At 48.5% G+C, this 13,448-nt stretch overlaps 1 protein-coding gene across 1 annotated transcript in view; it reads right to left on the reverse strand.

The window, feature by feature from the left end:
* The window catches only part of PXDN (peroxidasin), a gene marked incomplete in the record, with an annotated part of 235,630 nt that overhangs the window by 100,589 nt on the left and 121,593 nt on the right, over nucleotides 1-13,448 (reverse strand). Inside the window, 1 exon segment of the mRNA XM_078786805.1 lies at nucleotides 10,754-10,866. Coding sequence (XP_078642931.1) covers nucleotides 10,754-10,866 — 113 coding nt within the window.

Below are 13,448 nucleotides of genomic sequence, written 5' to 3' on the forward strand. Positions count from 1 at the left end.
CGGGGCTAACGGAATAGATGACGGGACCGACATCACAGGGTTCCCGCCACCGATAGGACAGGATGGGTTATACCCCTCACTGGTAGGTTGTAATGGGAAAGAGACCTCACAAACTACCCCATTGGAATGTCAGGAAACAATGGGAAGGAAAACATTGTGCCCCGTACAAATTATTGGAGTTAATGCTCAAGGTCAGGGGGTTCGAGAAAGGGTACCATGGAAAGAATCCTCTTTAACGGTAATGCGGGAAAGGATTCAACATTTGCTTATTGAGGATCCACGGCAGATAGTGCCAACCATGTCGAATTGGTTTTTAGCTGGCGAGTGCGACTATCGAGACGTAACTCATATGGGAGTATCCGTGCTCCCACCCAAAGTATGGGAAAGGGCTAGACAAAGAGCACACTGGCCGCCAGTCAACCCAAGGGCAGCAGGACCGGGCCAGATAACACTAGCGCAATGGGAGGCACTGAAGGTCCGGCTGCTGGATGCCATCGAACATGCGCTGTTGCCAGCAGGGGGTCCGGATTGGGGAAAAATCGGGGCCATAAAACAAAAACCAGGAGAACAAATTGGAGATTACCGAGAAAGGTTGGAAAAGGCCATCGCGTGCTGGGGAGGACTGGGTCCGATGCAGCTGGGAGGGCTACCCCAACCATTGGTAAATCAATATCTAATCGAGGGGCTTCGGCCGATATTAAAGAAACAGGTACAGTCCGTCCTCTTCGGCTGGAAGGGAATGACAACCAACGAATTATGCGACAAGCTGGAACAATGCCCGGGTTCCTCCTTAGAGGAGAAGAAGGATATTAAGGAGGAAATATTGCAAATGTTTGTCCAGGAGAAACGGGCTCAATTTAATCAAAATAAAAAGGGGGATCAGAGTCAGAACTACATACGCGAACAGTGCCAGAAGTGGGGGCCTGTCCGGGGTTATGAGGACCACGGGAGGAGCGGTTTGCCTTTCTATAGGGGCCAATTCCCCAACGGAGAGTGGATCCACCGCGAAGGTAACGACTGCGAAGGTTGTACTGCTGAGGACTTTGGACTAATTAATATGGACGAGATAAGACAGCAATGGACAATACCACCCCCTCTTCCCCCTCCTCCTCAAAACCCTCAAACTTGGACCGTAGAAGGGCCCCCTCCCCAAAATTGGTATCCACCAAGACCCCTTCTCCAAACCCCTGGACCACCCCCCAATAGTGGGATGCAGAATGGGCCAAGGGGGAACTGGGCCCCGCCTCGGGGTCCGCCGCAATGGCAACCAGTAAACCAGTCACAGAGGGGGCCGCCAGAACGCCGGCTGGGCGGAAGGGGCGCTGTAGAGGGACGACCTATGCCCTCCACACCACCGGTTCCGCAGGAACCGTGCCATTATTGCAAGCAAATGGGACACTGGATACGTGATTGCCCAAATGCTCGTAAGGGGTTTTCGCCCCAATACAATAGAGGGGCCTATTGACGGGACGCTGGCGGGTCGCCCAAGGAGTGTCCTCTCTTGACCATGACACCGGCAGAGGAACCAACCTTGACGTTGGACGTGGAGGGAAAACAATTAGAATTTCTCGTCGATACGGGCGCGACTCGCAGCACAATTAACGAGGGGCAATTGCCCTCTTTGCGCCCCACGGCGAGGAACGTTCAAATACTGGGTGTTTCGGGTTTACCCCAAGCGCTCCCTATTTCGGAGGAAGTGCGAGTAACATGCGGCCCGCTGGAGGCTAAACATGCGTTCTTGATGACCACTACCGCCCCGACAAATTTGTTGGGACGGGACTTGTTGTGCCGATTGGGCTGTCAAATCTCATGTACAGAGGAGGGAGTTTTTGTAGACGTCGCGGAATCTAAACGCGACTTGGTAATGACGGCATTGTCTCGGCCCGGCCCCACCGCGTATTGGTGGCGCTTGGATGAAGGGGCTCTGGCTACTTGGACGCATATCATAGATAATGTGTGTTTGGACAGTTCAGTTCTGCGAGATTGGCTACAACTGCACCAAATTTCGATAAAAAACTTAAAGGATAATCCACCCCATTGCACTGCGTACTATGATGCAACGGGCGAGGATGAAAATTATCGAGAGAAGGTTAAGGAAAAGCTGGGCGAGCGCACGCCTTTACACTTATCACGGATATGGATAGGCCGTGAGGGAATAGGAATCGAGGCAGTCCTAACCTCGAGTCAGCGTGCGTTGACCCAATACCCCGAAGGAGCGGCCGCCCATGTTACCCTCACCACTGCCAAGGGGTGGCCGCCGGAAAGTGTAGGTTGGATGGTGGGGCGGTTACGAGAAGTTCCCTTACAAGGTTATCGGAGTAAGAGAGGCCGCTGGACTTTGAAACGGCTCCAAAATGGCGAAGGGTTCTCAATTGACTTCAAGACACAACGGAGGGATGGAGTGTTCGAAGTAGCAGAGTTGCCTCCTAAGGGCACCTATGCCATGAGGGCAGTGCTGACGGACCCGGGTGAGTCAGATTACCTCCTAGCGGAGGTGCCAGACAATTTATGGCCTAAGAGCGACGGTGAGGTTGGACGGATGCGAGACGCCAAACCTCTAGTGATAGCAGTGCAGCCGGGGATGCGCTTGCCAAACGTAAAACAGTATAAACTACGACCTGAGGCCGACGTAGGCATAGCACCAGTAATTCAATCCCTAGTGGAACAGAAAATTATCGTGGAAACAAACAGCCCATGTAATACACCAATTTTGCCAGTAAAAAAGCCGTCAAAGGACAAATGGAGGTTTGTACAGGATTTAAGGGAGGTGAACAAGGTGATACAGGGCATACACCCACTAGTTCCAAATGGAGAAACCCTCATGATGTCAATCCCGCCAGACGCAACATACTTCACAGTTATCGATCTTTGTTCTGCGTTTTTCTCTGTGCCCATCGCGACTGAGTCACAATACTTGTTCGCTTTCACCCATAGGGGGCGCCAGTATACTTGGACAGTACTACCTCAGGGGTTTTCAGATAGCCCCACTCTGTTTTCCCGGGCGCTGCACCACGACCTGGCGGATGTGGAATTGAAGGGAGGGTCAGTGTTGCTGCAATACGTTGACGATTTGTTGATTTGCTCCCCTTCAAAGGAGGCGTGCGAAATGGATTCCATGGCTCTATTAAAGGCCTTGGCGGCCAAAGGCCACAAAGTAGGCAGACCAAAACTTCAGTTTGTGCGGAAGGTTGTAACTTACTTGGGACACGCCATTTCGCACGGAAAACGAGAATTGGATGCTGGACGGGTGACCGCTATCATGGAGCTGCCTCGCCCTCGCTCGCAACGGCAAATGCTGCGCTTCCTAGGTATGACGGGATATTGCCACACTTGGATACTTGATTTTGCGCTGCTGGCTAAACCACTGTACGAGGCGACCAAATCAAACGCCCCGGACGATTTGGTATGGACGGATGAATTGAGGCGATGTTTCGACGGGCTGAAAAAGGCGTTGGTCACGGCACCGTCATTAGGACTCCCGGATTATGCGAAACCATTTACCCTTTACACTCACGCCGTGGGAGGTTTCGCCCAGTCAGTTTTGACACAGACCCATGGGGATAAGGAGCGGCCGGTAGCCTACTTTAGTAAAAGGTTAGACCCGGTCGAACGAGGGTTTCCGGTGTGCCTGCAAGCCGTGGCAGCGGCCAGGTACGCAGTAGAAAGAACAGCGGACATCGTCATGGGACACCCAGTAACGCTACGGGTACCGCATTGCGTCACTTCGCTGTTGTTACAGCGAAGCACACAGCATTTGTCTAACACTAGATTAATGCAATACGAATCCGCACTGATCACTGCAGCCAACATCACGATCGAACGTTGCACGACACTCAACCCAGCCTCACTGATGCCCACCCCTGAGGAGGGCGAACCCCATGTGTGCGCCGACGTGGTGCAGCTAGTCTCCACGGTGCGATCGGATTTAAAGGACAATCCCCTAGAATACCCCGACTGTACATATTATGTCGATGGATCAGCTAGGCGCGCATGGGACGGGTCCCTGTTGTCCGGGTACGCCGTGTGCTCGGATAGCGAAACGGTAGAAAGCGGGCGTCTTCCACCTACATTTTCCGCACAGCAGGCGGAGCTGTGCGCCTTGACCAGAGCGTGCAGCTTGGCGGAAGGCCTTGCCGTCAACGTTTACACAGATTCGGCCTACGCTCACGGCGTAGTCCACGATAAAGGGGCCATCTGGAAGATGAGAGGTTTTCTCACATCGGCAGGTTCAGTGATAAAAAATGGCGCGTTGGTAGAAGGGCTCCTCCGAAGCATTTTACTTCCCCGCGCTATCGCGGTAATTAAATGTCGTGGCCACCAAAGGGCGGACACTGATGTTGCCCGGGGCAATGCAAGGGCGGACGAGGCGGCAGGAAAGGCCGCCAACCAACGGATAGAACGCAACATGCCGATGGTGACACGAGCAAAGAAGACATCCGCACAGATCGCTGACATACCGACTGTGGGACCACCCGCCACACCAACTAAGGACGATATCATAAATTTGCAGAACGCTGCACCGACGGCCGAACACGAGGACTGGCTAAAGCGAGGGGCGATACGCCTCGGGCCAGGCGAAATATGGACCCTTGACGAGAAACCTAAAGCACCCCAGGCTTTATTGCCTTGGCTGGCACGCATGGCTCATCAGAATGGTCATGTGTGCCAGAGGGGGGTGATGGGACAGATAAACTACACTTGGGCAGCGCCAGGTCTGTCACGGATTGTATCCGAAGTGTGCCGATCGTGCGTGGTCTGCCAGCAACACAATAGAGGGGCGCCGCCGAGACATGCACATGACGGGGGACGGCCCCCGCCTAGTGGGCCGTTCGCAACTATCGAGTTCGATTTTACAGAATTGGAACCAAGCATGTCGTTTCGCTATGTGTTGGTAATCGTAGATACGTTCACCAAATGGGTCGAAGCCTACCCATGCGTCAAGTCCGATGCCCCGACAGTAGCGAAGCGCCTCGTAAGGGATTTTATGTGCAGATTTGGCATTCCCCAGATAATCTCGTCGGATCAAGGGGGCCATTTCACGGCGCAGGTGGTCAAGGGCATCCTGAAGGCGTTGGGCGTTAAACAGTCCTTCCATTGCGTTTACCACCCACAGTCATCGGGACTTGTGGAACGAACGAATAAGACTTTAAAGAATAAACTAGCGAAACTTTGCGCAGACACAGGCTTGAGGTGGCCAGAGGCTCTCCCGCTTGCGTTGATGAGCATCCGTTCCACCCCGGGTCGCACTACGGGCCTTTCCCCCCACGAAATATTAATGGGACGACCTATGAGCTTGCCCGTTTCAGCACCAACGGACATGTCCACCCTTGCTTTGCCAGGAATGGATGACATGCTTTTGAGATTTTGCATAGGCTTGTCCAATGTGGCACGCAGCATCCATGCTCGAGTACGAGAGGCGCTGCCTGAACCAATAGGCCACGCCATCCACGACTTCCAGGCCGGCGACTGGGTGCTCGTAAAGCACTTCACCCGCAAGGCTGCTTTGGAGCCACGGTGGAAGGGACCATTCCAGGTGCTACTGGTCACACCGACGGCAGTCTTCTGCGAGGGTAAACCTTCGTGGATTCACGCCACCCATTGTAAGTTGTCCATCCCCGCACCACAAGCCACACAAGACACTACACCTCACACTGCCGAAGACAATGCACCGTCTAGGGCACTACAGTCTCCTAAGGGCGGCGATGACGGTCATGATGATAGGAATTCTGGGCAGCTGCCGAAAACCCCCTGCCAAAGATAGGCTCTTGCACTTTGAGCTATCGATAAAGGACCTCCCCAAGTACCCAGGACCCGACAACTATTCAGCATTTCCCCTCTACCCCGTCAAGTATATAACGGCTCGCTGGGGAGACAAAATAGCGGTGAATTGCTGTAACCTGGAAACAAGCTTTAAGTGGTTATCTGTAAGATGGGTGGAAGCTATAGTGGTACACAATAAGACACCACAGGCACGCATGACAAGACCACGCCTAGTCCTGACTAAGGTTAGGAAAGTGGAAAATGGAACATACACTGGGGACATAAGCAGCCGATATGCCCCAGGATATCGATGGGGCAAGGGCATCGAAAATACTACCCTCTTATTGCATTATACCCCCATTGGCCCGGATACAGCAATGATACTCGAATGTGGAATATGGCCCCCTCGCACGACAATCCCAAATGGAACTACACCCTACTTACGACCTAGTTGCGCCGCCTATGTCATTAAAACCCCGCCTGCCCAGGAAGTAAGAAGGAAGCCAGAGGAGAACACATACTGGAAGGTCGCACGGCATATGGCCACATTACAGAATAGGACACGGTGTTGGATGTGTATGCACCTTCCCCGCACCAGCACAGCAGGAATACCAATGGTAGTGTTACCTCTATCACTCAATGATTTGTGCTCGAAGCCACTAGACACCAAATGCCTTAGTACAACCCTGACAGGCCAAGGTTCTGACGGAACCGTGTGTAAACGAGTTTTTCAGTACTCTCCCCCCATCGAGTCCCGACACTTCGAGGAACGTCCGGCGCCGGTTTGGGTTAAGCCGGCTAAGGGGGCCCTCTGCTTAGAAGGAAAGGGCCAAATAATGGTAGGTAAATCCGTGTGCAGAGATACCCTCCTCGCGGACCCTAGGAAAGGGCAACACATGCTGTTAGTAAATGTTACAAGTTCGCCTTTACATAACCTCACACACCTCCAGTTGGCATGGGAAGGGGAAAACGGAACAAACACTATCCCAGACCTTCGCACTTGCATGACCACTCATTTAGTGGCTCCACACGGGACCATGTTTGTATGCGGGAACAAAGCTTACCCGTATTTACCTGATAATTGGGGAGGTATTTGCTATTTAGGATCAGTTTTCCCAGAAAAGGAAATGCGACAACACTTGCATAATACCCCGGCACTCATAAGGACACAACGAAGCACCTATTGGCACGACGACGACACCACCACCTTACACGGCGCTGATTGGGAGAAGGCCGTTGGTTTCTTCTTCCCATGGGCTGGGACGGTCATGAGCAGTTACCGCATTGACAAAATTGCGTTAATCTTAGAAAGTGTGGCCAACGCCACCGCTACAGCACATGACGAAATGTTGGACACAGTTGTCCACCTGCGTACAATGGTTATGCAAAATAGGGTCGCGTTAGATATGCTACTGGCAGAACGAGGAGGGGTATGTGGGATAATTGAGGGTAGATGTTGTACTTTTATTCCTGATCCTTCACAGGGGGTCAGTGCTGCTATTATAAGGTTAAGGGAAAGTGCTCATATATTGACAAGGGATCGAATGGATCGAGAAGCCTCCCACCAGTGGCTTACTGACTGGTTCAAAGGGTGGACAGGTACGATAGTAAAGTGGGTATTGACCGCCTTGGCAATAGTCCTTGGAATCGTGGTTAGTTGTGTAATAATCAAGGCTTTAGTCCTTGCGTGTGTGAGAAAGTTTTCCACAGGATGGACACTGAAGACGACAACAGAAAAGGCCATGGTGATGATCGACAAGCTGATCGCAGGTCCAGATGACACACCGGCCATCGACGTGACTGCAGACCGCGGATCCTGGAACGACGACCCGAACGAGCCACTGGGCCGCGACAATGAGATCTCCGCTTCCGAAGATTGTTCTTCCATTGTTGATATTACCGATAATGATGTTGATTACACTTTTGCGGACCTCGAAGCATTTCAGGCTGCCAGGAGGCCGATTACTCTGGGCCCCAACACGTCGCATGCAGACGTCAACGAGTTCCTAAGGGACTCCTCTCGTTTCTTCTCGATGTGTAAGGCTATGACTATTGCTGGCCGCCGACGCCGCAGGCCTACGCCACCTGAGAATAATGTTACTGATGATGTTACCAATGATGATGGGGACCACTCGCAAGGGTCCCCGACTGATGTTTATGTCTCAATGCAGGCCTTGCCTCTTTACATTTCACGAGCTCACCTTTATGTCTCACAAGCCCACAGTGAGTCAAACGTCACTGACCCAATCCTGGATTTGGACCCAACTGCAACCCCAAGCCCGGATGGAGAGGAACTCGATCGTGGAGATACTCTGAGTTCCGAATCTGATTGTTTTACGAATTCGTCCAGGGATAGCAGCGATGGAAGCAGCATCGCCTCGGACGATCTCGACTTTGACCCAAAGGAAGTTGCTCTCCCTCCTTTGGACCGTTATGCTTTGTTTTATGGCCATAGGTTTGAGCCACCTGATACTGACGATGTTGTGTCTTCCCCAGATCACCAGCATGTAAGAGACCTCATGAACATGAATATCGATTGAGCGCTGAAGATCTACAAGGATTTCACTTGGGTAAGCTTGGGCGAGCTCCCGTCAGGGGGGAGTCCTGGCCGCACCTCTGTGCTCCAAGGGTGGGTCGGGAGATCTTCCTGGGTGTGGACCCCAGTGGAATCAGAGGTCTTCATTGTGGATTTGACGCGCTATTCGATCTTCATGCCTCTACGGTCTCACCTCATACACCCATCTACACCTGACTTACATCATACACCCACTTACACCCACATACCCGCGGATCATCCTGCTGAGTGCGATGTGTGGTACTCGGGTACGGGACATGCTCACTGGGCTGCATCCGCGTGGTATGTTTAGTGAAACCTTTACACTGTCTATCCCACCTCTCTTGGAGGATTTTTCGTGCCATTTGATCACCCTGCTTATACGGACTTACATTGTATACTTTGTATACTCACATACAGACGCGAATCATCCTACTGAGTATGTGTGGTGCTTTGGGTACGGGACATGCTCACTGGGCTGCCTTCGCGTGATATGTTGAAGGACTTTCCTGGTTTGATTTGTTTCTGCTTTGTTTGAAATAAAGGCCTTTGATTGGCTCGTAGATAACTTTGTATCTTAGATCCAAAAGGGCGGTATGTAGGGAGCTGTAATGCCCCTCCCCCTTTGTTGATCCTTGCTGCTTTACCAATTACCAAGTATAACCAATTATATGTTTTGTTTTGACTGATTGCTGTACTCTTTTATAATACTTAGTCCTTTCTTGTGCATTGAGGATGTGTAATATCCTAATAAGGAGTTCTGTGCTTGTGAGCTCTTGGCCTGTGTGGGCACAATCTCTTGTTCCCCTTCCCTGGCCTTGGTTGCAGCTGTTATCTCTCTGCCTGCTTCATAACTTTGCCAATATCCTGTGGGTTGACACATTTATGAGTGTCCCCTCCTTTTGTACTTTCCCAACCAAGGTTTCTATACAGAAAGTTGTAAACATGTTGCCACATATGGCTGACCATCTCCTTATCTGAGCTAACCTATGAGTGGCCTTGGATGAGCTTCCTCTAGCTAACTGAACAACAGGATGGGACTATGGTGGGAGGGCCAATGAGCCCATTCTGTCTCTGTATCTTGTGAGCTAAAACCACACCCGATATTCCTTATATAAAGCAAGTTCTAATCGAATTATTTCAGAGCATCTTGTTGTAGTGTTGGTCATTTTGTGTGAGCTTCCTGCAACTCCCTGTTCTCCGCAAGCTTGTGTATCGAGTTCTAATAAATATATCCGTTGCTCCTTTCTCTGAGTCTTCTGAGTCCCAAGTTCTAAGTCCCAATCCGACATATATATATATATATATATACACATATACACATCTCCTGAGAGACAGTATGGGACGAATTTCTCAACAAGCATCTTTCTCTCATCCAGCAGTTCATACCTTCATGCCTCCAGTGAACCTACCCAAGATCTTGTGGACAACTGACACAGCTGGACAACTAACAAGTAAGGGAAAGACTGGGCAGTTGAATGAAGGGACCCTATACCGGAATTATTACTGGTTTAGGCAAGGTACACTGGTACACAAACTGACAAGTTGTTAGGGTTAGGGCAGGTACACAAAATCTTTATCGATAATTTCTTTCTCATTTCCGGTACTTGTAGAATTGCTGAAACATTAAATAATGTTTCTCACCTTCTCTCTCTCCTCTTTTCTTGTTCATTCATTCCATTACTTGTCCATAACAGTGGTGCTACTGCCCCTCAAATAAAATACACATTTTACATTTGAGGATGGAATTTGATTTCAAGGGTAGGAATCATGATTTTTCTCAATATGTTTAAGTAGCTCCACTGAAATACTCTCCTTAATCAATTCCCACTCCTCAAATAAAAGAAGTAAAGCAAGACGTAGATCATGTACAACTCTTCCTATTATACTAAACTAGTAAAAAGCCAATAAAAATGATGGGTTGGAACAGTTTATTCGATGGTGCAGCCTCGTGAGTGTGTCAAAGTCTGAAGCCTTGGCCTAGTGTCAGGTGTGCATATGTCTTCTTTATTTATTAGACATCCTACTGATGTAAAATAACACTCGTTTTGCTCAGTGTGTGTTACACCTCCCAGTGCCTTACATTTATTGTTATTTTTAAAAAACGCTTCTGCACACCGCCCTTGAGGCTCAATTTGCAAGCCACCGTCTACAAATCCAATAGAAGAGACATAATTACTCTTTTATGGAAAATGTTTTTTGAGTTTGTTTTATCCTCAAAAACAGACCATAGTGAACACACACAGCACAAGTTGTGTTAAAACATTGGCCTTTAAAACCAACCCTTATGAAGGGGGACAGACATCTGTATAAATACACAAACTGACATTGTATTTTATGTGGTAGATTGTCGAACATTGTGTAGGTTTTACTACAACATCGCTATTGAACCACATTTTACATACCTAAGTTGTATATGAGTTTAGAAAGTGAATTTACCTTTGTCCAAGTGACCACAGGGAGTGGGTCCCCATGAGCACTGCATAACACTTGCACATTGCTGCCAGCTTGTGCTGTCACATCAGTTGGTGTGTGGAGGAACACGGGAGATGCTGCAAACAAAGCAAACAAGAGTTTCTCAGTAAAGTGCAATAACATGATCTCGTCAAGAGATGCCCACATAAGAGATGTCCAACACCCCAACAATGCTGAATGTGATAGCATCAGACCTGGAAACACCACAGCATAGGAGAATGTTTCAGATGATCAGGTAAATGCTGGGTGAAGCATTAAAGTGAAGAGGCGGAATCTCATTTGCTTTTGCGTCAAACGTTCCCAAAACCCTTCATCATGAGTGGAAAACCGAGCTGTTAGAGAGCTGAGTTCGAGCAAGTGGACCGAGGATGACATGGTCTACCTGCTGCCGTCTCATTGGAGAGACCTGATGAAGTTCGAGCAACAAAGGGCAAGGGAGGATGAAGAAGATGCTGAAAGGCCGACGCCACCTACAAAACAACTTACAACGAAACAATTGTCCAAAGCTTTCAGCTCCTTTGAGCAAGGGATGGCCATATTAATAGAAGACGACCTCAATATGGAGTGCAGCCTAAATTGTATTGTTATAAGGTGTTGCACAAGAATAAGGAGGAAAAAGCTCTCCAGGCTTGTCTTTATACTTCTTTATACCTTCTTCTTCAATCTCAACAGATATCCATTAAACTCTGTCAGCAATTCATGAAACCAGATAGGGTCAGATTTAAACATCAGATTCATTTTTGTCCCCTTCCCCTCCGACAAGATCGGAGACAAGGGACATTAACATGAGCGCTGCCCGACCGAACGATCATCCGTCCATGTACTTTTGTGTATGCGATATTTCAAAAAATATTGAACATTTAGCGTTCATATTGCTGATATCTATTCCTCATGACATTATCTCAACCTGCTTAGATCACGGCTGAATCATATTGCCATGGCAACCATTTCGGTAACTTGGCTTGTGTGCATAATATTTCAAAAACCGTTCCAGATTTAGCTTTCATATTAAACAAACCTAATCCTCATACCACCCAAAAGGCAGGGAATCTAGAGTATCAGCTCCTTGTATTATCATGTTTTTCGAACTGTTTGGTTATATCAGAATGAGTGAAAATTGCCACCCAGAAACGCATCCTCAATTTATAACATTATTCATTTACGAAAATAGCTTTTGATTGATGCTTTTGATTTGTGCAGGGGTGTTTAGGAAAGCATCTCAAGCATAAATATGGGACTCTCTCTCTCTCTCTCTCTCTCTGATGTACCATACTCTTCACAAAGAGTCGTTGCCACCAAAGCAGCTACCCGAGCAAGGGTTATATAGGGTGGTTTGCCATTGCCCTTCCAGTAGCAATTAGGACAGGAATTTGGAATTTGGACATGGTGCCGATCATAGCTCGAATACTCTTCGTGAAGGCCATCGTGGGGTCTTTAACGTCCACCAACTAATGTCGGCAGACTGGACGACCGTTTCAAAAGTTTAGTATTGATGGGATGGCAGATGGGACTTGATTTCAAAAGTGACCGTCATACTGTTGATGGATTGGCAACATCACCTGTGCCTTCTGCCAGTTCTGTTGTCAATTCAACGCTTGTCTTCTTTCTCTTCTTGAAATATATTATCTTCAAGTGTTGCTCATCCTTGTTAGCTTTTTGGATCTTCCATTGTTGGGGTTGTTAATGAGAGATGATCATCATCAGCAAGTGCTGAGAGTTTCTCTGCAATTGCTGATGATGCTTCGGATGCCACAACTTGAAAATTGAGTGATGCGAGCTATTTCATCCAATAGTTTTTCCTTCTTTATGCAGAAACACAATTCTCTGGTGATCTTCTACTGAAATTTTAGCCATTTTGCCTTAGGCCAACAGATACTCCTGATATACTTGTATTCTGCAGTATGAAAAGTGGGCTTTTATCTTTATTGATGTATGTATGTTCGTTGCAGCTCTACAGCTTCTCCTACTGCTGAGAGAGAGGTTGTTAAGACAGAACTAAGAAGAATAAAGGGCAGTACTGTACCTTCCCAATCACCATGGGGCTTCCTTTTTGAGATCTTCTGGGAGGGTTTGGAATGATTTTTGTTTGGGGTTTTAAAGGACAAAAGCAAAACTGCCAGTTTGACTGCTACTGGAGATTGGCCGGAGAGACATCTGCAGCTATTCCTGTGAAATGCAATTTGCCTTGTGGAGACTTGGAAGCTGAGTTTTGTCAATTTCACATTTTCGCTGATTCCATTCTCAGTACAACTGAGATGGTGCTGCTGGAAATTATTTGAGTTATGCCCTTACTTTTACGAATCTGATGTCAGAGGTCCCCATAATCTGTAGTTGTAGAGAAAAGGAATATTATATATCATTGTTGTTATAAGATTTACATAGGCATAGTATGCAAATATTAGAGGAATGGTCGGATCCCATAGAGCAGTGGTCCTCAACTCGTTTCAGTCCATGGACCACCAGGCCAATCAAAATTTTTTCGTGAACCACCTAAAAAAAAGGCACCATGGACCATCAGTTGAGAACCACTACCACAGAGGTATGCAGACTCACCTTTGAGCTGTCAAGTCATGGTTTGAATGTAGACCCAGGTTTAAACTGTCACTCTGGTGTTTTGCATGTAGGGCGATGCAATGATGTATGTGCTGTCCATCGGAAG

This window comes from Myxine glutinosa, chromosome 11, assembly GCF_964187855.1.
Source record: "Myxine glutinosa chromosome 11, kmMyxGlut1.1, whole genome shotgun sequence".
NCBI lineage: Eukaryota > Metazoa > Chordata > Myxini > Myxiniformes > Myxinidae > Myxine > Myxine glutinosa.